General features: G+C 37.3%; 2 protein-coding genes across 2 annotated transcripts; both read right to left on the bottom strand.

Moving 5' to 3' along the window:
- Positions 1–1,652: 1,652 nt before the first annotated feature.
- On the bottom strand, positions 1,653–5,190 carry LOC127622792 (guanylyl cyclase-activating protein 2-like). The gene is made up of 4 exons (XM_052096880.1): positions 4,971–5,190; positions 2,657–2,805; positions 2,086–2,191; positions 1,653–1,780 (listed from the first exon to the last, which is right to left on the bottom strand). Exons 1-4 carry the CDS (start codon positions 5,170–5,172, stop codon positions 1,653–1,655), a joined length of 585 nt encoding a protein of 194 aa, XP_051952840.1. The 5' UTR covers positions 5,173–5,190.
- A 12,038-nt stretch (positions 5,191–17,228) lies between these two features.
- On the bottom strand, positions 17,229–24,054 carry LOC127623358 (CBY1-interacting BAR domain-containing protein 2-like). Its single transcript, XM_052097785.1, has 9 exons — positions 24,009–24,054; positions 21,728–21,962; positions 21,423–21,491; positions 21,156–21,257; positions 20,168–20,173; positions 18,738–18,842; positions 18,415–18,528; positions 18,192–18,334; positions 17,229–17,584 (listed from the first exon to the last, which is right to left on the bottom strand). Exons 1-9 carry the CDS (start codon positions 24,023–24,025, stop codon positions 17,578–17,580), a joined length of 798 nt encoding a protein of 265 aa, XP_051953745.1. The 5' UTR covers positions 24,026–24,054; the 3' UTR covers positions 17,229–17,577.
- Positions 24,055–25,679: the final 1,625 nt, after the last annotated feature.

The following is a 25,679-nucleotide window of genomic DNA, read 5'->3' as shown; positions in this document are numbered from 1 at the left end:
TTGTGCCTCTAAAACATTCGGGGCAGCCCAGAAAAGATCAAGGGCTTCAGTCCCCTCAGCACAGGTCTAGCTACGCCCAGGGGCGTTTCTAGAGACTGTGGGGGCCCCAGGCAGAAAGGGCCTTTTCCTCTTCCTCTTGCTTTCGTTTCCGTTTAATATGCCCAGACGGGTAAATCCACTTCATGGTCCGTCATTTAATTGCCTCTCTGAAACTACGAAAGTTTTGACAGCAAGCTCGTAGCATGGGGGCCCATTTAGGGGGGTTCCGGACATATGATTGCAGAGTCTTGTACCATCAAATAATTTAAGGGGGTTCCATGTTGTCGTTGCTGTGGTCCAATGTATTAGCCGTTCTTGAGGGGGCCCCCTTCCAGCTTGGGGCTCCAGGCAATTGCCTGGTTTGCCTACCCTGTTGCAACATCTCTGGCTACACCCCTTAATACAGTATATAGATATTCTGTATTATGAAAGAAGCAAAATCGTGGTAAAAACACCCACTCTCGTTATTCCACAACATCTTAAAAGAGTCCTCAATGGTTTTTGTGTTCCTCATATTCTGTGGCTTATTTACAGAGATGAACACATATACACCATCAGGTTTGTACACAGCTAGGGTAAACTGCATCTTTTCTGTGCGTTTTGAGGCACTTTTAATCTTTTTTTAAGTTCATACCTTCTCAAAAAACACGCTTTTCTGGTCAACTTCACATCTGGTTTTATAGGTCACCTTCTACCCTATTCCAATTGACAACCCCATTGTTGTAAAAGCTTCTCTGATTGGCCATTTCTATTTTTTAAATTTGCAAATATTTCATTCAAGTAAATTGTAAGTGTATTTGTTTTTTCACAATACACACATTTGCAAAGCAGCTTTACAGAAAAACATGCCTTGATACCTTAAAGTCTCCTGAGACAAATGTGACTGTGGTAAGGAAAATAAAAATTTCAATTTGATATTGAAGTAATGGAGAGTACTCCATTGACCCTCCACCTACTTTGATGCAAAAAAAGAAAAGAAAAACACAAAATCGGAATTTCTTTTCTTCCTCTTAGTCGAGAACAGTCAATATGAGTGTATCAGAGCCATACATTTAAGGATTTTCTTTTAGCCCTGACTTTTCAAGCTGATGATGTATGAAAAGCTTTTCCCAGCATTGCCTGTGGCAGCACGAGAATACAAAAAAATTGATAAAGCTGCACACATGATGCACACCGTTCGCTCTTCATTTTGTTGCAACAGTGCTAATAACACTTCCTATCTTCTTCAGTAAGTGACAACGAGAGAAAGAAATGCTTCCATGTTGTTAAGACCAGAATCATGGCATAATTCCATTTGGCCAATAATGTGTGCAGTACAAGGTGAATAAAATAAACAGCTATAAGAAAAGCCTAACTTTCATCATAACTCAAAACATTTTATTTTGTATTTGTTTGTATCCCTTTCTACTGTTCATTGTGTAACTTCCTTGTCCTGCATCATATCTATTAAGCATAAAAATCACTGTAATGAATTTAAATACAGAAAAAGTTGCACATATTTACAAATACCAGCATATTTTTGCATTGAACATAAGGCTTTTTTCCATTTAAAAGGGAAAGTTTGTTAAAGTTAAAAAACTATGTAAAAGACATGGGCATATCAGTTTTCACAATTATGTTTGTGAACATTTCTTTTGCTGTTCAAGAAACCAGCCACTTGGTCTCACATCCAGTTTAAGTTGCTCCATCACCCATTTGTCTCTCTGAGCTCCTTCCAAAAACTCCTCTAGGGAAATCTCACCTGAAAGAGCACAGAGGATGATGGTCAGCTTTAACCCTTAAACAAAGTCTGAAACAAAGTTGCTGTAAGCATTATTTTTATTCCAAAAATATCCCTGAATTAGGTTTCTGAAGCAGAAGTTGATATTATCAATATTAAGTGTAAAATCAAAGACGAAAAGCCAAATAATCCAGAACTTATTTGCTAAATAAACCAACACATTAAATTATCTTCACTTAAACTTCAGTATAGATCAAGTTTAACATCTGTTTTGGGTTTTATGTGAGATTGTGCAACATAATTAGAAAATCCTTCTCAGAGCTTACCATCTTTGTTTTTGTCAACAAGTTTGAAGATTCGGTCACATATCTGATCTGGGCTGAGATCTCCACAGCTCGAAGAGTTTTCATGCATCTTCAGTGAGTGTATAGTCTATAGACAGAATGGAGAGCCCTGGTATTACTGTCTGCATATCCTGTGTTAATGATAAGATGCAATATGGAATGCCAAAACTATATGATTCAATTCTTAATGTATTACTAAACAAGATGAATTACTGGAATTACAGTGCAGAAACATTCCCAAATCCTTTCAATAGAAGTATCAGTATTGCTATTGATATCAGTGATATTGGTTTGATAATATTTGGTTTTAGATTGAAAAGAAACTAAGTGTCCCATCCCTAATGGACAGTTGTGACTGGAACAAAGACATGCTGCACAGATACCCCACCAATCCCTCAACCTCTGTGCAGCACATCCTCTCTTTGCACGTCACACAATTGAGTAAATGGTGAGTTTAAAAAGCATTAGTTTGCTATTTAAATTAAATCCAATATCGTTTCATCACCAAACATGCTTAAAAGCCCTTCAGCGGCAGACGAATCGTCACCATCACCTTAATAACTTGCGTCACCTCTCGCTTGTCCAAACATCCGTTTCCATCGCTGTCATAAACTTTGAAAGACCACTTCAGTTTATCCTCAAGTCTACCACGAAGAACCAAATGTAGGGCAGCCACATATTCCATGAAATCAATGGTGTTATTAAAATAAAAGAGAAATTTACATTAACCGTTTAAGACAAAGAACATCATTTCAGTCTCATACATTTAGAAAATCCACATTATAAAGGCTGTTTTTAATCATATAGACCCTGTTTACACCTGTGTTTCGGGTGATCCAACCACATGTGGTCAGCGCCAGGGCTAGATTGGGAAGACAAATCGGCCCGGGATTTTACATGGCAACTGGATACAAAAGTTGTTGAGCGGGGGGGTTGGCTATCCTTTTCTGCATATCGCGGCACTGTTTTGTGCTCCGTTCTGCATATCGCGGTGGTTCATTTTTGCTTAGCATGCCCCATTCTGCACGTTTCAAGGCCGAACCACCGGCCCGCTCGGTTCTCCCGCAGGCCAGTCCGCCCCGATTGGCACCAAAGTCTGTCGGCCCACTGGGAAAATACCAGTTGGGCCAGATTGCCAGTCCAGCCCTGGTCAGCACTAAATACAGGTCTAAACGGGGTCTAAAACGTTTTGTGAGCAGATCACAAAAACCACATACCAGTGTAGTCAAAAACGTATGTAAACGCATCACATTTGAAGTGTAAACAGTAATCCATCCTTCTTTTATGCATCCCGGCAGCAGCAAAGCACCACCCCTCAACTGTCAATCCACCTTTCAAAACAAGAGTTTAATCTTTGCCTGCTATGGCAAAAGGAAACAACCGTCCAATCGCTAAATTTAAAAATGCAGATATTTACTCTTATTTACTACTATTATATAAGTATGAGAACTTCACGTTCTTCTTCAGTGTGTCTGAAATCAACACACACGGACACTTATGAGAAGCATAAACATCTGCAGCTCAGGTTCATTCAGGTAATCCACTAAAAACAGACAATTCTGCTTGAAATGTTGCTTTTGTGCTTCAGATGCATCTGGGAGAAATAGCGTGCCATTTTATCCAGGCTTTTTGTCTTTTCTGACTTTGTTGTGCTTTAATGTCATGCAGCAACACACTGACATAGTGATTGATGTATGTGGTCATGAAACAGAACCCCCCCTCCAAATCCAATCACAAGTTGTCACAGGAGATGCATTTAACCAGGTGTAAACAGCGATGTGTCAGGATTACCCAAGATGCATCTTAATACCAGGTGTAAACGGGGGTGTTAAGTACAGTGAAGATGACATTACCTTTGCTTTATTGCACCACAATCATTGTTCTCATACCACATAAAATGGGTTTCATACATCATTTCTGCTCTATTTGATTAGACTATAGTCCTATGTGAACGGCAACTGTTTTAGATGGGGGACACGAGATCATTTCAGCATTGACAGAAGCCAGTCTTTAATTTACTGGCATCAAAATTGGAAATGTCTATGTTTTTCTTCCACCACCCAGGAGAAAACTACTGGCTGTAATACCTACCAAATGGACAAACACCAGGATTGTGTGGTAATTTAATTCTCGTTTAAATGATCATCTTTGAGTTTACAAGGAGGAATTGACCCAGAAGTCATTTTGAAAATATGACTATAGGGCTAGCATCAGCTATTTGTAAGTAACTTGGGTATTTATCAGAAAGGATGCTTGTTTCTTAGAACTGAAATTACAGTAATTATGGCCACATAAATTTCAGGAGTGTTAACCGCATGTAAATTCACTAGTTAATCTCCAAAAGTACTGTTCTGTTAATGTACGAAATACAGCTTCCTCCAGAACTTGTGATGGTTGATATCTCGTGGCTTTAAACGAGAAGCATGGATACCAATAGCCAAGCCAGTTGGTGTTTGCTATTGAATGAGTTTAAACAAGTTCAATCAGATTTCATTTCAATTACTGTAGTTTCTCTTTTCAATTCTGTATGCTGTGCATACAGAATGGGATTAAGCACACAGAAAATTGACATTTTAACATTATGAATAAAGTGACTTCACAACTCCATTGTGTCAGAGGAGCCATGGAAAAGATATTTTACAGAGCTCACCCCAAGAAACAATTGCTGTCTGAAAAGATCTTGTTTAAAATTCTAGGAAATAAATGAACTGTGCTTTTCAATATATATATTGCCAAACACAGCAGTATCTCTTGAAGTGTAATTCCATAATCTGTGACCAGTCATATCTCAGCCTCTTCAAGGAGTTCTCAGTACACTAGAAAAACACTTCAGAATTCAATGCACAAAACAAACTGCTTAACACTCACCTGATTTGCAACAAAGGACCTAAACAAGTTCTCCATATAGGCACATTCTTCTTCTGTGGATTTATGGGTGATGCCAAAGATTCGTTTGAACTCATGGAGATGCAGATTTCCACTAGGACACTCGCTGACAGACTTCTTGTACAGCCCTTGAATCTGAGCAAGTGCTACTTCATTGTGCATTTCACTCTGTGACTGACCCATTATTTCAACACTGGAAAAGACAATGTCAGTTCCTGATAGTTGCTGTATATGAATAAAGTTTCAGAACAGACATGAGCTGTGTGTGATGCATGTTGTTTCCTCCAGCTCTTGTACACTACTGAGGTGTCCTGAAATCACTCTGTCTAAAGTAAGTGGATTAACCCTTGGTAATATGGCAGTATTTTTAGTTGCTATGCCAATCTAATCTTGCTTTGAAAACCCTTTTACTTAATCCTCATATAATATTCTACTATTCTACTGCTCTGTCAGTAGTGTGTTAGGTCAAACGATTCTGCAATATCAACATTTTTGCAGTAGCAAGCAAAAATCCCGACAGCTTTTAACAGATTCACATAAAAAAAACTGCCTTAACATTTATTATTATGCATTTACATTTATGTAAACATGTTTTTTTTTTTTCATTTTACAAAGAGACTTTGAAAGTACATATGGTAGAGTAGCAACTATGTGTGCAGTTAACGTAAAATACAACATTAAGCCACAGATTAGAATTAAATTGAAGTATGTTGGGTTATTATTTTTATTCCTTACTCAGAATACATTTTAAAAGAATATTTATGCATTATCACACAAACAAGAGTGCTGTGGTACATATCATCATGGCTGTGATCCATCCATATGCCGAACTACAAGGCTGGACTTGATTTCACGCATCAGTAATTGATTGGATTGAGAAAAGTAGGCATTACATACCAGAATGGAGCCAAGTGGTTGAAGGGGAGGGGTTAGAAAATAAGAGAGCTTGGTAATGTCAGATGGAAGAAACAGTAATTTAATAGAGCAAAATTTCATTTTAATAAAAAAAAAAAAATCTTTAGAATAACATGCACTGATGAAGTAAATAGGGTCAATTTGGATTTAATTCTGACAAAAAAATGACCACTTTTAACCCCTTTTTAATGTCAGGCTAATATTTGCACATGCATGTGTAACTGGTCCTGCTAAACCTTCTCTGAATAGGATTTGAACTGGCGTCTCCGGTATGGGAGGTGTGCATGCTAATAAGAAGGCTAAAGACCTCTTGAGGCCAGGGGAGTGAGGTTTACACCTTGCACAGCTATCTGCTGTTACACTCACCCCCCTAAACCTCACTCCCATCTGGGTCACGGCACCACTGTACCTGCTTTGAGCGGGATTTGGAGGTGTGTGCGCTAACAAGGAGGCTAAAGGCTACAGCCCTTAGTGTCAGCTGGTAGTGCACCTCTTGATGCTAGGGGAGTGAGGATTAAACCTTACACCGCTACTAACCTGATGGCTACTATTACACGATACCTGACAGCCTGTCAGACGCAGTATTCGCAAGTTGTCTTGTTTGTCTTAAATTGGGAATCATGCTGCTCTCATGTGCACTGCTTTGGCATTCACATTGTCTGAGACCTTGTAAGTGTGCTCCGATCTTTTTTTGGTCCAATCTACCAGTTATGGGGTCTCAGCCCTTTTTACATCCACACTTTGTGTAATTTGTGGGATCAAGCCCACTTTAAAAATATTATATTTATTATAATTATTATAATAAGGGCTATATTTAATGTTAAGTGTACAAACAGCTCTACATATTAACTTGTAAGATAATATAAACATGTTTAATGCAGCATAAGAACAGGTGTCTATATTCAATAAAACTTCATTTATTGATCTTTGGGATCAATATTATGTAATTGTATATTATTACAAAGGAAAGTAATGAAATAGAACATGACTATGCTTTCTGCACAGAGCTCTATCTGCCAAATCAAGCAAAAGCGCAATATCAGCCATTGTTATTGTCCACTGTTATGCAGGCTTTTAATAGTAAACTCATTTCAAAATAATTAAGAGACTAATTCTATTAAAATTCTATTAAAGTGTTATGCTTGTTGGCAAATACTGTTGCTGCTCAGAATAATAGGCTAATCTATAATAAAAAGGAAAGCTGACTTCGTTGCCATTTTCAATCATTTTTGTCATCAGTCAAATTTATTTTCAGATTGAAATAATTTGTTAACTAGTGTATTATTTTATTATGGTAAGTTGTCTTGTATCATAATGCAGTGTCATCAGTCAGTTTTACGAATTACGTATGGTCCAGAGCAGTACATTTAATTTAACACATAAATTTGACACATGGTCCAGAGCAATAAATGTTTATTCGTACCAATTTACAATTAGAAAACACAAAATCTTTATGAATCTGAGAATTTATGTTAGAACAGTTTTATGTTCGATTTACATTTACATTATGTGACGCTCTTGTTCTTGTTCTACGTGTATTCCTTGTCTTGTCATGTGATGTCCTGTTTCCCCTCTGTTCATGTGTCCAGTTCTCATTGGTTTATTGTCTTGTTAACTTGTTATCTGTTCTGTTATGTTATTGGTTGCTGTTTAGTAGTCTTGTTATCTTGTTATTAGTTTAGTCTTGTTATTGGTTGTCTCTGTCATGTCCCTTGTCATTGTATTTAAACCCTCTTGTTTGCATTAGTCTCTGGTCGAATATTGTTGATTGTCACTCTGTTTCCATGTCCAGTCTATACGGTTCCTAGTTAAATCTAAGGCTCTGTTTTAGTTAAGTTGTTTACGTTTGTTTTGTTTTGAAATCATGTTTTGGATATCAGCACTGTAAATAAATATGTGCTTGGGTTCTCACACATCTTCGTCTCGTCCTGTCTTCAGGCAAGCCTGTCAGAAGGTTACAATATAAATGAGTTCTGGTCCTGTTTTGTAAATGAGGCACAAATTCTTTTTCCACCAGCTGGATATTTTATACTTTGGTGGTTACCTATGCATACGTTCAATGCGTAGTTGAGAGGCCGTTTTAATGCTCATGTTTCTAAAGCAAGGTGTGTAACTGAGACCGCATTTTGGATGATGAAGACACCGTGGCATAGCATCTTCTACAAGGTCCTTTAAGTTGACAAATTTTGTCCCTGATGTCATCACATGTTTTGCTCTACTGCATAACATATGCCTTAGGATTGGGGACTTAGAGGACCCTGAGCCAGAAGGAGTCAGGGAAGACAACAGTTGCTCCCCCAGATATCAGAACCCAGACAGCAGTTACGTGACAATGACTACTAACAGACATTGAAAAAATGAGTTTTTTTTTTTACTTCTGCACTCACCTCTCTCACATTCACCTATCCTCTGTATAGGTAATCCTGTAATGTTATGTAAATCATTCATTTTACAGTTCATTTATCAATGTTGTTAACTCAAAGTTTTCAATAAATTTCTTGTTAATTAAAATAAAAAAAAACACATTGCAATGGATTTAAATAGTTAAATGTATTTAATTTTTTAAAATCATTTTTGTATCTAAAAAAACAACATCCAATGTACTGTATGTAAATAGTTACTGTGACAAGGAGGGGGGCGTGATGCACACCTTTACTTCTGAGTTGACTAAGCAGGAGAGAGATAAAGGGGGGCCGGAGACACCAGTTCAAGAGAGAGCGAGAGAGACCCACAAAGCCTCCTCCTTGCACATCTTAAGAACATTTGTTACACTCGCATCCTTCCTGGGTTTTGGCACCAATGTGGCAGACCTCTGCCTTCCCTAAAGAGGAAGTGGGAGCCAGATAAACAATCCACGTAAGACACTTTAATGCACCACTTTTCACTGTACATCAAATACTCGAACTCTGCTGCTTTTCAGCAGTACCAAAGCATATTACTTTTCAGCATAACAACACCAACACAGAGACACACACTGCTCTGTGCGTCTCTCTCTCCCCTCTGCCATCGTCTCTCCTTAAATACTCCCACTGCTCCTAAATGGAACACAAGACCGGTGTGGTGCACAGGCGGAACTCGTTTACCACTTATTTCTCCGGCCTCGCTCTGCCCAGATGCCACTCAGCCATGCCCTGTTCGCCACATACTCCTATCACCAAACTCAAGCTGGGGAGTCATCCGGCCTGCAACTTACTGCACCCAACCCCCCCCCCTTCGGCAACCACGACTCCATGACAGCACCTTCCTCATCCAGATCCTGTGTATCGGCACCAATGTGGCAAAGGTTCTTAAGATGGGCAATGAGGAGGCGGAACCAGCCAACGTAAAACTTTAATATAACCAAGAGGTCCATAACGGCCCGGCCACACTCCCTCCTCATCACAGTTACTTTAAATATTCTATATACTGTATCACTTCTTTAAAACAGTAATGAACCAAATTGAACATTGCACACATACAGTATAACAGCAACATTTCCTATAAGTTTCAATCAGCATTGTATCCTTAATGCCTTTTACTGTCAGCAAACTGTCTAAGATGTCTAAAACATGGTGATTATGGGATAGCACATGCTGAAACATCTCTGTGTCTCTGTCTGCCCCCTCTGCTTAAGGGCTGGGGGTTGTTGTTGATGATGACTGAGTGGAGGTAGTGGGTCCTGAGGCCATAGGTGGAGCTGTTACTAAAGATATGGGACAGGCTGGGTAGTTGAAGTTGTTGTCGGTAAAGATGATACTAGAACAGGGGGAGTTATGCTTGCCCTTGCCCCAATGGTGGAGTGAATCAGACAGACCCATTTTCAGGTGCAGGCACTGGGTTCCCTCTGGTCAGTTGCAGTGCTTGTCAGTGGGTTTAGAGCTCTTGGACTTAACATCAGTAGCTGACACTGTGGGAGCTCCCCGTAGGAGTAATAATCAGTGAACCCTTTAAGAGCACAGCTCCATCTCATAACTTTTTCTTTTCAGGATTACGATTACATCTCTTGTTTCTGAACCCAATTAAATGCTTTATTGTTTGGGTTGGCACCCTTTACAGTGAGTCTTTCAAAGAGCTGCATCACGGCATGGATTTGGCAGGCTAGGCCACCTAGACCACTTCTAAGGAAGGAACCCCTTGGTAACCCTGTGAACATTGTTGAACATTCTTTGAGAGATTTCAATCGGTTGTTACCTTGCAAGCTCTCTCTCCTCCTCCAATTCTAGTCAGATGAGGCTAAGAGACAGTACATGCTCTGTCCTGTGAGGGCATTATGAATGTACATTGACCATACGAGTCAATTCAGGCTGTCTGAACAACGCTTTGTCTGTTTTGGAGGCTGTTCAAAGGGTTTGGCCACCTCACTGGGTTGTGGATGCCATTGCACTCGCATACAGTTCTCAAGGCAGGCCATGTCCTATGTGTGTTAAGGCCCATTCCACCAGGAACATGGCCTCCTCCTGGGCGTGGGCAAAGGGCTACAGGCCGGGCTTCCGCTTACACCTTTTCTTTCTTCTTTTACCAGATTTTGAATGCAAGGAAGGGTTGATTGATCAGATTACCTATCATGTTGGCTAGTATTGCTTATGTTATTAGGTTGGTCTCATGACTATGTCTCCTCTATGTCACACTCTGTTGCAAAGAGTTTTTTTTTTTAAAGGTTCACTACCCTGTAGGCTAGTGCAGTTGTATTACTTTACCAGTCTTTGACTGTTCTGTCTCTTCACAAAACACTTTATATGAAGTAGAACTTTATGCAATGTTTCACTAGCCAGGATGGCCATTGTTATGTTATTAACATTTATGGATATTTGTCCCTCTGCCTTTTCTTCAATAAGAAGGGAATGTTTTTCAATGCCTTTTAGTACCCTTTTGGATAATCAGCATTGTTTGTGTGTACAAATCAGTAGCCCGGCTTTATGATATTGGATTCCCATAGCATCAGCAACTGACACAACATTGAATTGACAGATTTCAAAGGGAACATCTCGAATGCAATGATTGTAAACTTGGTACACCGAAAGGAGGGAATGAAATTGCATTCTCTTGCCACACTACTGGTTTCTTGTTGTTAAGGGACAGAGATATGTGCTCACCTTCCTTCAGTCGAAAAACCCTGATGAAATGCACTGCTATAGTTTATATCCCCACGATGATATGCACATAAAGGGGAGAAGGCCCCTCAATTGAATATGTAAGCTTAATAAAAGCCTACTGTATATTGGCAAAGCATATTTCCTCGAATACCAGTGAACACACACAAAAAATCGAACACACATCAAAACTAAAAAACATGATTGATCTTGCAGATCAAGTGCATCCTAATTTGGAGGCACAGCATTCTGCTTTCATACCTCCATTGTACAAATGAGTATTTTATTGGTAAAAAATTTCCGCTCTTGCATAGAGTTGCATAGCGGAACTTGTGATTTCTGCTTTAGGATAAAGTGGCACATAACTGCTGGTCAGGTCAGTCAACTACACTGAAATAAGAACTAAAAAATATTAAATAGTGAAAGTAGGCATTAATAAAACATGATCTGACAAGAGCCCTTAAAGGGATAGTTCACCCAAAAATTAAAATTCTCTCATCATTTACCCTCAGGCCAGATGTGTTTGTCTATCTTTCATCTGCTGAACACAAATTTCTCAGCTCTTTTGATCCATATAATGCAAGTATAATATAATCCATTTGGGTGCCAACATTTTATATCTAAAAAAATATTACACAAGTCAGCATAAAAGTAATCCATATGACTCCAGTTGTTAAATCAGTATCTTCAGAAGCAATGTGTTGGGCTTTTTGGAGCATCACAATTTTGGCACCCAATTACTTGCATTGTACTGACCTACAGAGCTGAACTATTCGTCTAAAAATCATAATATGTGTTCTGCAGATGAATATACATAACTGGGATGGCATGAGGGTGAGTAAATGATGAGAGAATTCATCATTTAGGGTGAACTCAGCCATAATTTAATATTCCGTCATCATTTCCCTAACCTAATTTTGTTCTAAACTCATCTGACCCTTTGTATTCTGTGGAACACAAAATATGTTAGACAGAATGTTAGGGACTGACACTTTTGAAATATAGAGAAAAAAAAAAAAAACACATTCACTCAAAGTAAATGGTGACCATGGGTAACATTCTGTCTAAAATCTCCTTATTGTGTTGCATGGATAAAGAAAGTCATATGGGTTTGGAACAACATGATGGGAAATGATGACAGAATTTCCATTAATAATAATAATTAAAATAATAATTCTGTAATACATGTTAAATGTGTATTATGTAATGGAATGTAGGGAGTTAACGTCCATTATGTCATTTGTATAAGTAACGAATTACTCACTACTTGAGTACTCTTTTAATTGGATACTTTCTTATGCTTACTCAGGTAAAAATGTATGTTAGCAATTTTACTTGAGTAATTTTTTACTCAATTTTACTTACAGTTTTTGGCTACTCGACCCACCTCTTTTGGAAACAAGTATACTACAGAGAAATTTCATGTCAGACCGGGAATTGAGCTAACTTTATTTTTTTTTCCAGTGAGCGTGATCGGTACTTGAGTGGAGCACAGGTGCATAGAGCAGGTTATTGAGTGGAGTGTCACATCGCTCACATGCTTGGCTACTGACGCAGCATCTCATTCCCAGCTTTCAGAGAACCAAGTTTAGAGTAGTAAACGAGACGTTCATTTTTGTCAAGGAGAGCCATTGTGGTTTAAGGTGCGTGTGCCAGCCAGTATCCAGTCAACTTGCTTCATGTAGAGTATTTTCCATGTATTTGTCATCCAACAGAAGAATAATTTCTTTTGACAAACGCAAGTTCCACAAATCTTCATGAAGTTTAACATAATTAGTAATAAAACTATAAATCAACTGAAACATCAACATGCCATGCATTTGAAAACTGTTTGCTTTTTACTGACATGCAGTCTTTGCAGGCAACCACATCCTTTTAATCAGGACCCTGCAGGTATCATCTAGGTCCAGTGACCGGTATGCAACACTAGAGAAAGGTATTCAGCTGAAAAGAATGGATGAATTCATCATCAGGTAAGTAATGAGAGAAATATTTTGCTCTAATGCAAAAGAAAAATTAAGATGGCTCTATTGATAGCAGCATATCTTCTTATTTCCTTCAAGTGTTGTTCTGACAGCAAAAAAGCAACAAATACATCTCTTTCACATTCTCTCTCTACACACAGCCATGGCCAAAAGTATTGGCAGTGACATAAATTTTGTATTTTGCAAAGTTTGCTGCTTTTGTTTTTTAGATACATTTTTCACATGTTTCTATGGTATACTGGAAAACAATGATAAGCATTGCATGAGTTTTAAAGGCTTTTATTGGCAAAAACATTCCAAGCAATATAAGCAAAGAGTCAATATTTACAGTTGTGGTATATTTTTATAAACGAGACAGCTGCACATGTTTTAGACTTTTACTAACAAACACCGTTAACACAGCACTTACACAGGCATGCTTCACACTACTTATATTCCTGGACTTGCACCGTACACATTAACTCAAAACTACGGTGAGCCTATCAGATCAAACTAATATGTCAATACACCACAACAGTGTTGGCATTCGATTTTCCAGAAGTTCCAAAACAGTCGGAAAGGGGCTTCAGAGAAAAAACTTTGCACCAGTCTTCTGCTGTCCAATCCTTGTACTTTCTGCAGAATTTCAGTGTATCGTTGATGTTTTTCTTGGAGAGAAGTGGCTTCTTGCTGCCCTTCTTGACACCAGGCCATTGTCCAAAAATCTTTGCCTCACTGTGCATGCAGATGCACTCTCACCAAACTGCTGCCAATATTGAGAAAGCTCTGCAATGGTGGTGACACGATTCCGTAGCTGACTCTTCAGGAGGAGACAGTCCTGGTGCCTGCTGGACACTCTGGGATGTCCTGAAGCCTTCTTCACTGCAGTTGAACCTCTCTCCTTGAGGTTCAATATTCTTTCAGGTGCAATATTCTTTGCAGCGATTTCCTTGCATGTGAGGCCATTTTGATGCAAAGCGATGATGGCTGCATGCCTCTGTTTAGAGGCAACCATTGCGAACAAGAGCACAATGATTGGAAGCACTTCTTCCCTCCTTTTATAGCAATCAGTCTGCTCTTATAATCCAATCAGAATGATTGAGTAATGTCACCTGACTAATACTCATTCACAATTCCCAGGTCCTGCTGATAGTGAAATTATGTTAGCTGGTTATTTTGTGCCAGGACAAAAAAACTGTGAAATTTAAGGTTTTGTGATAAAGTTCATTTTTTTGGCCAATGAAGCTTTTTGCAATTATTTAAAATGCATCTGATCACTCTGCACAATAATCTAGAAACAATGTGAATCAACACCATAACAACTGAAGCCAATACTTTTGGCCACAGCTGTACATACATAAACCATCCTTGTGACTGATTTCAGACTATCCCAAATTATGTTTTGTCTGATACTATCTAGGAGTTGAATGGAACTCTTGGGGGTTAAATTAAGTGCGACATCAGTAAAAAGCGTGGTGCTTAGTTGTGTTCACTCAGAGGCAATTCCAAATCAGAAAAACAAGCAAACTAGACCTTTCTATCTTTCTTTCTTTCTTTCTTTCTTTCTTTCTTTCTTTTCTTTCTTTCTTTCTTTCTTTCTTTCTTTCTTTTTGTCTGTCTGTCTGTCTGTTCTGAAACTGTATCCAAACAACAATTACAAATAGGAGATGGTATTTGCCTATATGATAGATAACAACTTCTTATTAGTTAGCCTCTTTACTTGCACATGGTCAATGACAGCCTCATGATTTATGTGTACATTGACTGCATGCTTGTAACATTGCATTCTTAATCAATTTTGAGAAACTACACATCATTTGAAAAGTCTTTGATGCATTCTTCAATATCTGACCACTTTGTCTAATTGATAATCATTTTCTTTTATAATAGAAAGTTATAGCTATAGTCATTTCTAAATTAACATTCAGAGTATACAAAAAGTCAAAACAGGGTGTTAATTATGCTATGTCAATGCACTGCCAATCATACACACATTTTCATTGTAGGGGTTCACTGAATGAAGCTTGTGTAAAACCTTTGCAAGACACAAACCTTAACCCTACCACACATTTAGGTGCATGGGACTACAAGCTTGAATTGTTTCAATGGGAGAACCCTACATTGTGGAATCCCACAGTATGTGGTTATGTGTTGTCCTGCTAGAAAAAAACACTTCTGAATCTGCGTGATCTTCGATTCCTCGGACGTCACTCTTAAAATTCGCCATTCGTCTGTAAATGACATTACGACATGGGCTCAGGATTACTTCGGTTAACTTTTGTCAACACTATTCAATTCAGCATCAACAAATGCAAGTTAAGGCTTTACAATGCAAGGCAGAAGAAATCCATCAACACCAGGGTTTGAAATTAAATTTTTGGCTCACCGGCCAGGTGGCCACTGTGGCTAGTTGTTTCCAAGGTCATATTTCACTAGCCAGAATCCCCCACCCCACAAAAAGTGCTAAAGTTACATTGAGACTGTAAATGCATGCATTTGTTTGGACATTTTATTGAACAAAACTTATATTAGTTTAGCAGGACTCAGGCCTAATTATTTAAGTCAAGTTTAGGATATCTGAAGGCAAACACGGTCAGTTAGAACAGGACTAGGATAAAACAGGTCAATAATTTGCCCATAATTCAGTTATGTTTTAAACCCTTCATTAAATTGACCATTGTTCTGAATTGTTTAACAGTAGCATTTGTAATGAAAAGGCCATTACCACTGTTAAGACCATGGATGGCTCCACATTATGAGGTTAAGTTCATGTTCATAGTCTTTTTATAGAACACAATTAGAAACATTTAACTACAACTTTCACAGTTTTAATAAAAATAAAGTGTAATAGTTTTGCCCTTATAGATTTAATATGAATATAAACAAGTTACCCTCCCACCTGCCTCCCTAGAGTTGGGGTTGGTGTTGGGCGGGTCTGTTGGATGTGCCCACCGGCGGTGGCTCCCAGACCTAGAGAGTTTTGTATATCGGCAATCATTTTATTGACTAGTCTAAAATTTCATAAAGCTGAGATTATATTATTGTTAGCACTACTACTACTGCTATTTTTGTTTTTATTATTATTACTGCTACCACTACTAGTACTATTATTGTTAGTATTATTACTAGTATTATACTACTACTACTACAACTATTAATATAGTTATTATAACTGATTGTTCCATATCTATCGAAGTTTAAATCTATATCTTTCTTTTTCTCTCTCTCACCAACATCTCCAGAAATTGTTTTATTAATAATAATGATTACTGTTATATGACATTAAATTAACCTAGCCCTTAAACTTATCACAATATATTTATACACTACTATATCTATACACCTATAATTTAAGTTTTTTATTTTTGTGTGTTTTCTTATGTGTGTATGTGTGTATATATGTATATATGTGTGTGTGTATTTCACTGGTCCCTTACTTGTATAAGCTGCTATGTCTTGTTAATTTGTGTTTTGTTCAATAACAAATAAAAATAAATAAATAAAACAAGATCAATCAAATTGATTTTTAGATATTTTTACAGGAAAACAAAACAAAAATTATTATCAAGAATATGATTTTTGCCCTAATATCAAAGGTCTTACTAGAAAAAAATTAATTATGATCTAACGTGAATTTTCTAGATAAATAAATATGATCGTGTCTGGTAACATGTGCATGTAAATTGACTATAAATAGCATTTTAGCTTAGCGTAAACCTGACAATTTACACAAGGTTTATTTCTATTTCTTCTGCTCCAAACTTACTTCAATCTTACTTCTCTGTCTGCTCGTATGAATATAACACATCATAAGAAAGTGTTTCACCGCTGTTCAAATGCACTTTGGATCACATCATTTATATGTATAAATGTTTTCCATCTGAAAGGACTAAATATTAAATGAAACAAATGACAATTAAATGCAAATTAATCTCTTCAGTAATGAAAATACTTTTTGAATGTAACTATATTCTAAATACCAATTATTTAAATTGTAACTGCAGTGGAATACAGTTACTTATGTTTTTAATAATTTTAATAATATGTAATCCCATTACTTGTATTTTGTTACTCCCGACCCTGTATATATATATATATATATATATATATATATATATATATATATATATATATATAAACCTTTTAGTAAGAATGATGATGTGTATTTTAGTGTATTTTATCTAAACAATAAAACGATTAAATTCACAAGGTAAAACATTAAATAATCTGCTGTAGCACAGGGTGAATCGAATGTACAGATAATGTTTTATTACATTTTCCATTTTCCACAGTCTCAACTTTTTCAGAATTGGGGTTGAACAAAACAGTTTATATCATCACTTAGCTTTTATTATCACATTGCAAATTTTTTATTTGAGAGTCACACAAATGCGTTTATCAATTATGATTTTGGAGACAGGATATGCCATAACAGGTGTGTCTGTATTAAGGACTTAAGGACTAAATGTTCCAAGAAGAACGTTGTGCATATTTCTATCTCTGAGTCTTAATATATTCAGCAGCATAAGATTGTCTGAATGTGTGGGGTTCCTCTTCCTCCTCAGACACATATGTCCCATCATCTTCCTCCTCTTCTTCCTCTTCATATCTAGTCTCTGTCTGCTTGGGCAGAGTTCTCCTCAAACGCTGTAGGGCACATGCAGGGTGACTGAGAACCACATTTTCACAAGAGAACAGAAGAGAGAACCCCCTAACCAAAGACTAAATAAAGCCAGACTGTGGGGTAAAGTAAGCCAACTGCAAAAAATTATGTAAAAACAATGTAACACTTGTGCTACCGTTTTTACAGAGAGAAAAGACGACATGACTGTGGACGTCCTGATATACATTGCATTTAATGATGATCCTTTGTTTTATGCTTTTTCTCTCAAATTTACATAAAAATGTGTCTGCTCTTTCCCCTACACAGACTTCCACCACCTCAAGTGGATATTTATGTCAATATGATGTATGGTGTGTTATCTGTTCATGTGGAGATAATAGGATAGAATTCACTGCACATTTAACTTTCATAATGTGACGTATCGCTAAGTGAAACAGTAAATTATGTCAGGCAGGAGTTGATTTTATCCAGATTTGATTGGATGGTGGATGTTATACTATTATATTGTTGGTTTATATATATATATATAATTTTTATTTTTTTAAGATTAACTTGCAATGATAAATCAAACACAAGACCATTGACATATATTAAGAAATGTTTAATTCAATAAAATAAAGTTTCACTCACTGGTTTAGGTATCTCTGCAGTAGATCTGTATGGGGAGATCTGTATGGGGAGGATGGAGGGCTGGGGTAGTGGCTCATTGTCAAAGTCTGCAGAGGCTGAGAACTCAGATAGGTATCATTCACATGGATACGTTTCCTAAAAGTCTGGAAAAATGACAATTCTAACATCACTATTCACAGAATCACAAACAATCCACTGCTGGTTGGACAAACTTAAGATGTACCTCCATGTCTCTGTCTATGTCCATTGTTTGCATGTTCTGGAAGGTGTGTGTGTAAACTTCCAGTGCTTTAGCATGAAACAGCATCTCAACCATAGTGAAGTCCATAAAAATCTTCTAAAATTAAATCAGACAATTCTGTCACATTAAAGCCTGTTTTTTGGTTTGATATTTATTTGTTTCTTTTTTTTTTATGAGGTCTGAAGGAAAATGGAATGTAACATTCATGTGTTGGTCTTGATACAGATACAAAGTTGATTTAAATGGCGTATGACTGTTGAAATGAATTTAATGTGAGACTGGTTTATGGCAACCAAGTAACTGACTTTTAAGTCCTCAAGTTTCTGTTTCTGGAAGTCAAAGATGGTCTCTTCCATCTGTCTGGTGCTTCTGTCGGTGTTGATGGTGGCCTTCTGGACATTCACTTCTGCCTGTAAGATTATCATCAGTGAAATGCAACAACATTCGTTGGCGAAAGCTGGGTTGGCTGGATCAAGTGCATTTTAATTCTGGGGTTCTTCTCTGGTTATTGCACCCTCTGCATCCTATTATATTTTCCATTGTATTTCAAGTAACATTGATATAAATTAAGACAGCCCATTCTTAAGAAGTTGGTTGTGTAAATGGGCTGTATGCAATGTAACTGCATATTTGTGATAAGTTTCTCTGTTTAATGTTTTAGGTTGTAATTTCTGTACAGCATCTTTGAGATTTGGAAAGGAAGTATACAAAATAAACTTATTGTTTTGTATTAATTATATTGATCTACTGACACAGAAAGCATGGCTAGTATTAAAAGTGATCGATAGCTCTTTGATATCCTCTGCTGGTGGAAATGCTGGATCTGAATTCAACTGCACCGAGAGGTTAGACATGGTTCTGTCTTTGCATAATGACCTATCTCACAGGAAAATATCAAATTGTGCTTTGCACCACTTCGTTAAGACACAATACACCCACGATTTGCATTTATACACCCAACGGACAACGCAAGTACTCCCTCCCACCCATGCCAACTTGCTTTTTGTGATTGCATGAAAAATGTGCTTAGAAGTAGTGCTCTCAAATTACATACAACTTGGCGCACAGTGAAGCGTGGTCACAATGTCTCTAATGTTCTAAAGCACAAGCTTTTGATCATATTTTCTTTATTTTTCTTGCAGTTTAATCGTTTGGAATCAATCTTTTTCTTTCTTTTTTTTTCCAGACGACTTAATAAAAGGTTGTTTTTTGCAACAGACCTTATTCACGCTAGCCATCTTCAGTGACACTTACCATCTCTTCAATGACACAAACGGTATAAATAAAGCACTTAGATCATATCTGGTTTTCCACAACTCAAGTTGTCTGGAGTTCTTTGTGTACTGATTGTTCTTGGACAGATGTTTTATCATTGTTTTGTCCGCAGAATGATATAAAAACACTTTAAACTGCTTTTTTATTTATTTATTTTTATTTTTTTTTACATTTGTTACTGCAGTGCAGCCTATTGAAGATGTTAGTCTACCCTCACAGCCTCATTGTCATTCCCATTAAAAATCATAAATGGCGCTAGCGTGAATAATGTCTATGTGGGGGGAAAACGCAGTCTCAATGTGAAACACTCTCTATGTGATGTAATTTGTTTGCCTCGTTGGACATTTTAGGGGAGCTAGCAGGCAGTCAGCGAAGCCAGTGCATCTACTTCTTGGTTTGGGACTAGTAAGTCATACACTAACACTGTTAATTGTATTGTCATGTGGGTGACCTTTTTTACCTGTGACTGTGAGGAAAAGTTGAGGAATTTAAACATTCTTATTACAAGATCCAAGACATCGGTCATTATTTACAATTGACTGTCAGGGTTTTTCCTGCATTGATGCAAATTCAATGAGGATCATCTCGTGTTTGCCACTTTGTAAGTGTTAAATATGCTTCTCATCTGAAGTGTGCATCTGCTCGGTGCAATTGAAGCCTGGTTTCAAGTGATTTTTTCTCAAGCCATTGCAGAATCACTCGCACTAATGATCTGCTCTGCTCTCTCTGGTGCACACAGGGAGAAGAATATAGCTTCAGGACAAGCTCCAAAATGGGGCGGAATCTCCAAACTGCTAGCAGAGATATTCATAACCCCTAAGTTTTACCCTAAACACAGTAAGGAGCCATCCATGGACTTAATTGTGGTTATGCAATGGAACAATTGTGATAAATATCACAATATGTATATAGACTGTAAATTACAATATGTATATCTATATATATGTATATAGACTGTAAATTTTATATATATATATATATGTGTGTGTGTGTGTGTGTGTGCAGGGGTGAAAACTTCATCAAAATGTTGGGGGGGACAATAAACATAACAATTCTCAAGAGCAATTTTTGAAGGGGACACCAAGGTTTTTTTTGTTGTTGCCCCATTTGCATTTGTATTATTTTATTTCTTAAACAATTATTTTAAGAATATATCATTATATTATTTTCAATACACATATTTTAATGATATTTTAGGGGGGGACAACCTTCAGATAGGGGGGGAGGGCCTGACCCCCCCGCGATTTCCGCCTATGTGTGCGTGTGTGTGTGTGTGTGTGTGTTTGTAACTAAATAATTGTGATAAATATGAATTTATTGCAATTGAGTAATAAACCAACTTCGCACCTAAATATCAATTGAAGACCTTTTTTAGACCAAGGAAAAACCCCTGACAGTTTACAAGACTGATTATGTAATCATTTCTGTTTGTGCAGTCTGAAGGATACAATGCTTTGTCTGTCTGCTGGGTTCTTCTGCTTGATCTTGTCGAGTCTCTGCAGTTCATTTAGCTCTTTGTTACGATCTGCATTGAACCTTTTCAAATCGGCCTAGATGTGGAATAATGATACTTTGGTGAAATTAGATAAAAACACATTTATCATCAAGATCATAAAAAATTTACCTTAAATCAATGGAATAATCTGAGTATACACCCAGTTTACAGTTTAAAGAAACTACATGCTGTGAAGAGTACTTTCCATGAGTCAACTTACACGTTTAGTTTTCACTATATCACCATATGCTTTCAGAGGGGCGACTACTCTTGTTTCAAGCCTCTCAACCTGATGAGAGAGCAATGTAGTGTTCATTGTGATTCAATTTACATTTACATTTATGCATTTGGCAGATGCTTTTATCCAAAGTGACTTACAGTGCACTTATTAAAGGCATAATACCCCCGGAGCAACCTGGAGTTAAGTGCCTTTCTCAATGGTGGTGATTAAATGAATCCAAAATGATTCCTTAGAAATCATTTCTGGTTAAATGGGTTTTTTTTATTATAATTTTTTTTTTTTACCTCTGCCTGTCTGTAGTCTTGCACCATGGCCAGATCTTCAGAGAAGTTTCTCATGCAGATGCTCAGTTCTGGATCCTCTGTGCTGGCATAGTCATGAAGTTGTCTCGCTAGCATGTCGGCTTTGTCTCGAAGTTTGGCCGTCTTTCGAGTGTAGGAGGCGAGCAGCAAGCAGAAATGACCTAGATACTTTTCTGCATTACTAACAGTTGCCTCCATCATCTTCATCTGAGCGTCTCTGCACATTAAATAATTACAAATATTATCCACTGAAGAGCTAGAGTCATTAAAACCTCTTGAAACCTTCTGTTTTAGCTGTGAACATTACAATTCAGTCAATGTTTATATTGGTTGCTTCCACATTATTAACTGTCCTATTAAATTTGTTCTTTTTTACCTCAATTGGCAAAGGATTTTTTATATTACATCCATACAGAAACGTGATATATGGCCATTTATAAATATATATATATTAAATTATAGTTATGCACATATTCAAATTCCACTAGTATTTGGGGAAATAATGGGAACTAATAATGGCCATTTTGTAGTTTTCTGAAATATATAATCAATAAATGTACAATACAAGTATGAAACATATTTTATCAGTGAAAACAAATAGATTACATACTTATTTGGTGTGATATAAATGATACTTTGTATTTTTTTGTTTTCTGTACTTAATCAATTGAAAAATTATGAAATGTTGAAAAAAATTAATTTTTGATGATATGTTGGGAGATTAGTACTGCGAATTTAGAAAATTGTACCAAAGTGAAAAACAGTAAATAGATATATTTAAAAATGTTTTGCATCTATTTCATTTTTTATTTTTTTTTAAATATACACCGATCAGCCACAACAATAAAACCACCTGCCTAATTTAATGTAAGTCCCCCTTGTGCCGCAAAAACAGCTCTGACCCATCGAGGCATGGACTCCACCTCCACAAGACCTCTGAAGGTGTCTTGTGGTTTCTGGCATCAAGACATTAGCAGCAGGTCCTTTAAGTCCTGTAAGTTGCGGGGTGGGCCTCCATGGATCGGACTTGTTGGTCCAGCACATCCTATAGATGCTCAATCGGATTGAGATCTGGGGAATTTGGTGACCAAGTCAACACCTTGAACTCTTTGTCATGTTTCTCAAACCACTCCCAAACAATTTTTGCAGTGTGGCGGGGCGCAGTCTCCTGCTGAAAGAGCCCACAGCCATCAGGTAATACTGTTGCCATGACAGGGTGTACATGGTCTGCAACAATCTTTAGGTAGGTGGTACATGTCAAAGTAACATCCACATGAATGCCAGGACCCAAAGATTTTCCCAGCAGAACATTGCCCAGAACATCACACTACCTCCACCGACCAGCCTTCTTCCCATAGTGCATCCTTCTGCCATCTCTACACCAGGTAAATTATTTACACACACGGCCGTCCACATGATCTAAAAGAAAACTTGATTCATGGTCTAGTTCTGAAACTCACATGCCCATTGTAGGTGCTTTCGGCAGTGGACAGGGGTCAGTATGGGCACCCTGGCTACATAGCCCCATACACAACAAGCTGCGATGCACTGTGTGTTCTGACACCTTTCTATCATGACCAGCATTACGTTTTTCAGCAATCTGTGCTACAGCAGCTCTTCTGTGGTTTAGGACCAGATGGGTTTGCCTTCGCTCCCACACACATCAATGAGCCTTGGGCGCCCATAACCCTGTCGCCAGTTCACCAGTTGCCTTACTTGGACCTCTTTTGGTAGGTATTAAACACTGCATAATGGGAACACCCCAAAAGACCTGCCATTTTGGAGATGCTCTGATCCAGTCGTCTAGCCATCACAATTTGGCCTTGTCAAAGTCGCTCAAATCCTTACGCTTGCCCATTTTTCCTGCTACCAACACAAGAAATTCAAGAACTGACTGTTCACTTGCTGCCTAATATATCCCACCCCTTGACAGGTGCAATTGTAACAAGATAATCAATGTTATTCACTTCACCTGTCAGTGGTTTTAATGTTGTGGCTGATCAGTGTAGATCAATAAAATGTAACAATAAAATAAATTAAATATACCCATATAGAAAATGAATACTATATATGTCTAAACATGTAATACACATATTAAATATATGTTCATGCCACAATGAACAGAATAGTGATGTTTCCCCAAAACCTTTGAATACAAAGAGGAAGATGTTCCAAAGCTGCAGATAACATTTGAATTGAACAGATGCTCACACATGAACTGTTCAATCAATTTATTCAATTTATTGAATAAAGCTATACATACCTTGAAAACAGCGTCATATTGAATACAGGTGCACACTGTGAAATGAACTGTGCAGTGACAGGTAAACAAAATGTTGCTATGGTGATGGACGCACTTCAATTCCTGGGGGTATTTCTTGACACTAGATGGCAGTAAAAGCTTCTGTTTGATTTATTTTTGAATTATTAACTCACAAAACATACATTAATATTGCAACACAAAATATGGGGGAAAAAACATAAAGTCTAAAAATATGCAATAACCACAAGGACATTAAGAAAATACAATAAAAATACAGATAATGATCAAAGATTAAATAAACAATGATGATATTGTAAACATAACTAATTCATTTTAAGAGATTGTAACAGATTCAAATAATATTCCAATATTCAATTTTGTTTTAATTGAATTGAGATTTAAATAATACTATTTTTAGAGAATTAAATAATAACAAATGCAAGTGCAATTGGGCTATTAAACACAAAGTAACAAAAAAGATCTGCAGGTGCTATAGGACAAACACACACACACACACACACACACACACACACACACACACACACACACACACACACACACACACACACACACACACACAGAGGCAGGTGATGGGATGATTTCCACCAGACAGATCTCTCTCTTTATGTTTGTATGCGTGTGCATGTGTGTGGATAATAAGGCTTTGATGTTGTTGACTTGTTTCCCCTGTGGACAGCAGTTATGATACACACTGTTGTCTAGAGGCCAGAGAATGTTCCCTGCAGCTACACAAACTCCCTCTGCCCGAAACACAACAACACACACAGAGAGAGAGAGAGAGCTGCAGGTACAGTATATTCCCATTATGATGCAGGGTTCACATTATGCAGCTGTGTCACATGTTAATGTGTTTTCCCAGCTCAAATGTTGGAGATCAGTGGAGAGAAGCTGGCAAGTGGGCACATACACTCCACTTTATTCACACCTGGATGTCCCCTTGACCCAAACACAGAGAGCTATTATTTCTATTTTTTTATGTGTTTGTGTGTTCATTTTCATGCAGACCACATGCAATTAAATTGACAGGGACAAACCTACATTTAAGGTTCAATACATTCCAGGATGTACAACTCTACCAACAGCATCTGTGAGATGTTATTGATTGGCACAGACAATCATTTTAACTTGTCGCTCAGTTTGTAACAACCTTTTGATTTACAATGGAAGTCTGTGGAGCAATTGTTCCCAATCGAGGATTTAAAATCAGAAGAATTATGTTTGTATATTTGTTAATGCACCTACAGTACATCAATTCTCCAGTAAACATGTTTATAATTTGATCTGTACCTTTGTCTAAATTGTTGTTTTAATGTGATACTTTTCATGCTGAATGAATTTCTGGTTATGTGTAAGGAGGTCTATAATACCTGCAGAAAGCTGTTAGCAGTTCCACTCACTTCATTCATTTATATTTATTCAGTTAGCAGATGCATTTATCCAAAGCGACCTACAGTACACATGAGGACATACAGAATAAGCAATTCATCATACAGAGGAAATAATACAAAAGATCCAAAATTTCTCAGAGACACAAAAGCTACAGCAGATAGGAAAGTAAGAGACAATAGCAAAATAATGAATAAAGAATAGATTTTTAAATTTGATTGATTGAGTCAAGTGTTCACAGAACAGATGTGTCTTTAGATGGTT

This window comes from Xyrauchen texanus, chromosome 29, assembly GCF_025860055.1.
Source record: "Xyrauchen texanus isolate HMW12.3.18 chromosome 29, RBS_HiC_50CHRs, whole genome shotgun sequence".
NCBI lineage: Eukaryota > Metazoa > Chordata > Actinopteri > Cypriniformes > Catostomidae > Xyrauchen > Xyrauchen texanus.
Note: the sequence above shows the minus strand (reverse complement) of the source record. Positions and strands in the feature narration are given on the sequence as shown.

Bases quoted from the DNA above. Each gene is read 5' to 3' on its own strand.
- LOC127622792 (XM_052096880.1), bottom strand. From the start codon at position 5,172: ATGGGTCAGTCACAGAGTGAAATGCACAATGAAGTAGCACTTGCTCAG. The intron at 2,806-4,970 runs TGAGTGTTAAGC...TCTTTTATTTTA, and splicing joins GTCCTTTGTTGCAAATCAGG to ATAACACCATTGATTTCATG. The intron at 1,781-2,085 runs GTAAGCTCTGAG...GTGCTCTTTCAG, and splicing joins TGTTGACAAAAACAAAGATG to GTGAGATTTCCCTAGAGGAG.
- LOC127623358 (XM_052097785.1), bottom strand. The intron at 21,492-21,727 runs GTAAAAAAAAAA...CTCTCTCATCAG, and splicing joins AAGACTACAGACAGGCAGAG to GTTGAGAGGCTTGAAACAAG. The intron at 21,258-21,422 runs GTAAGTTGACTC...TTCCACATCTAG, and splicing joins ATATAGTGAAAACTAAACGT to GCCGATTTGAAAAGGTTCAA.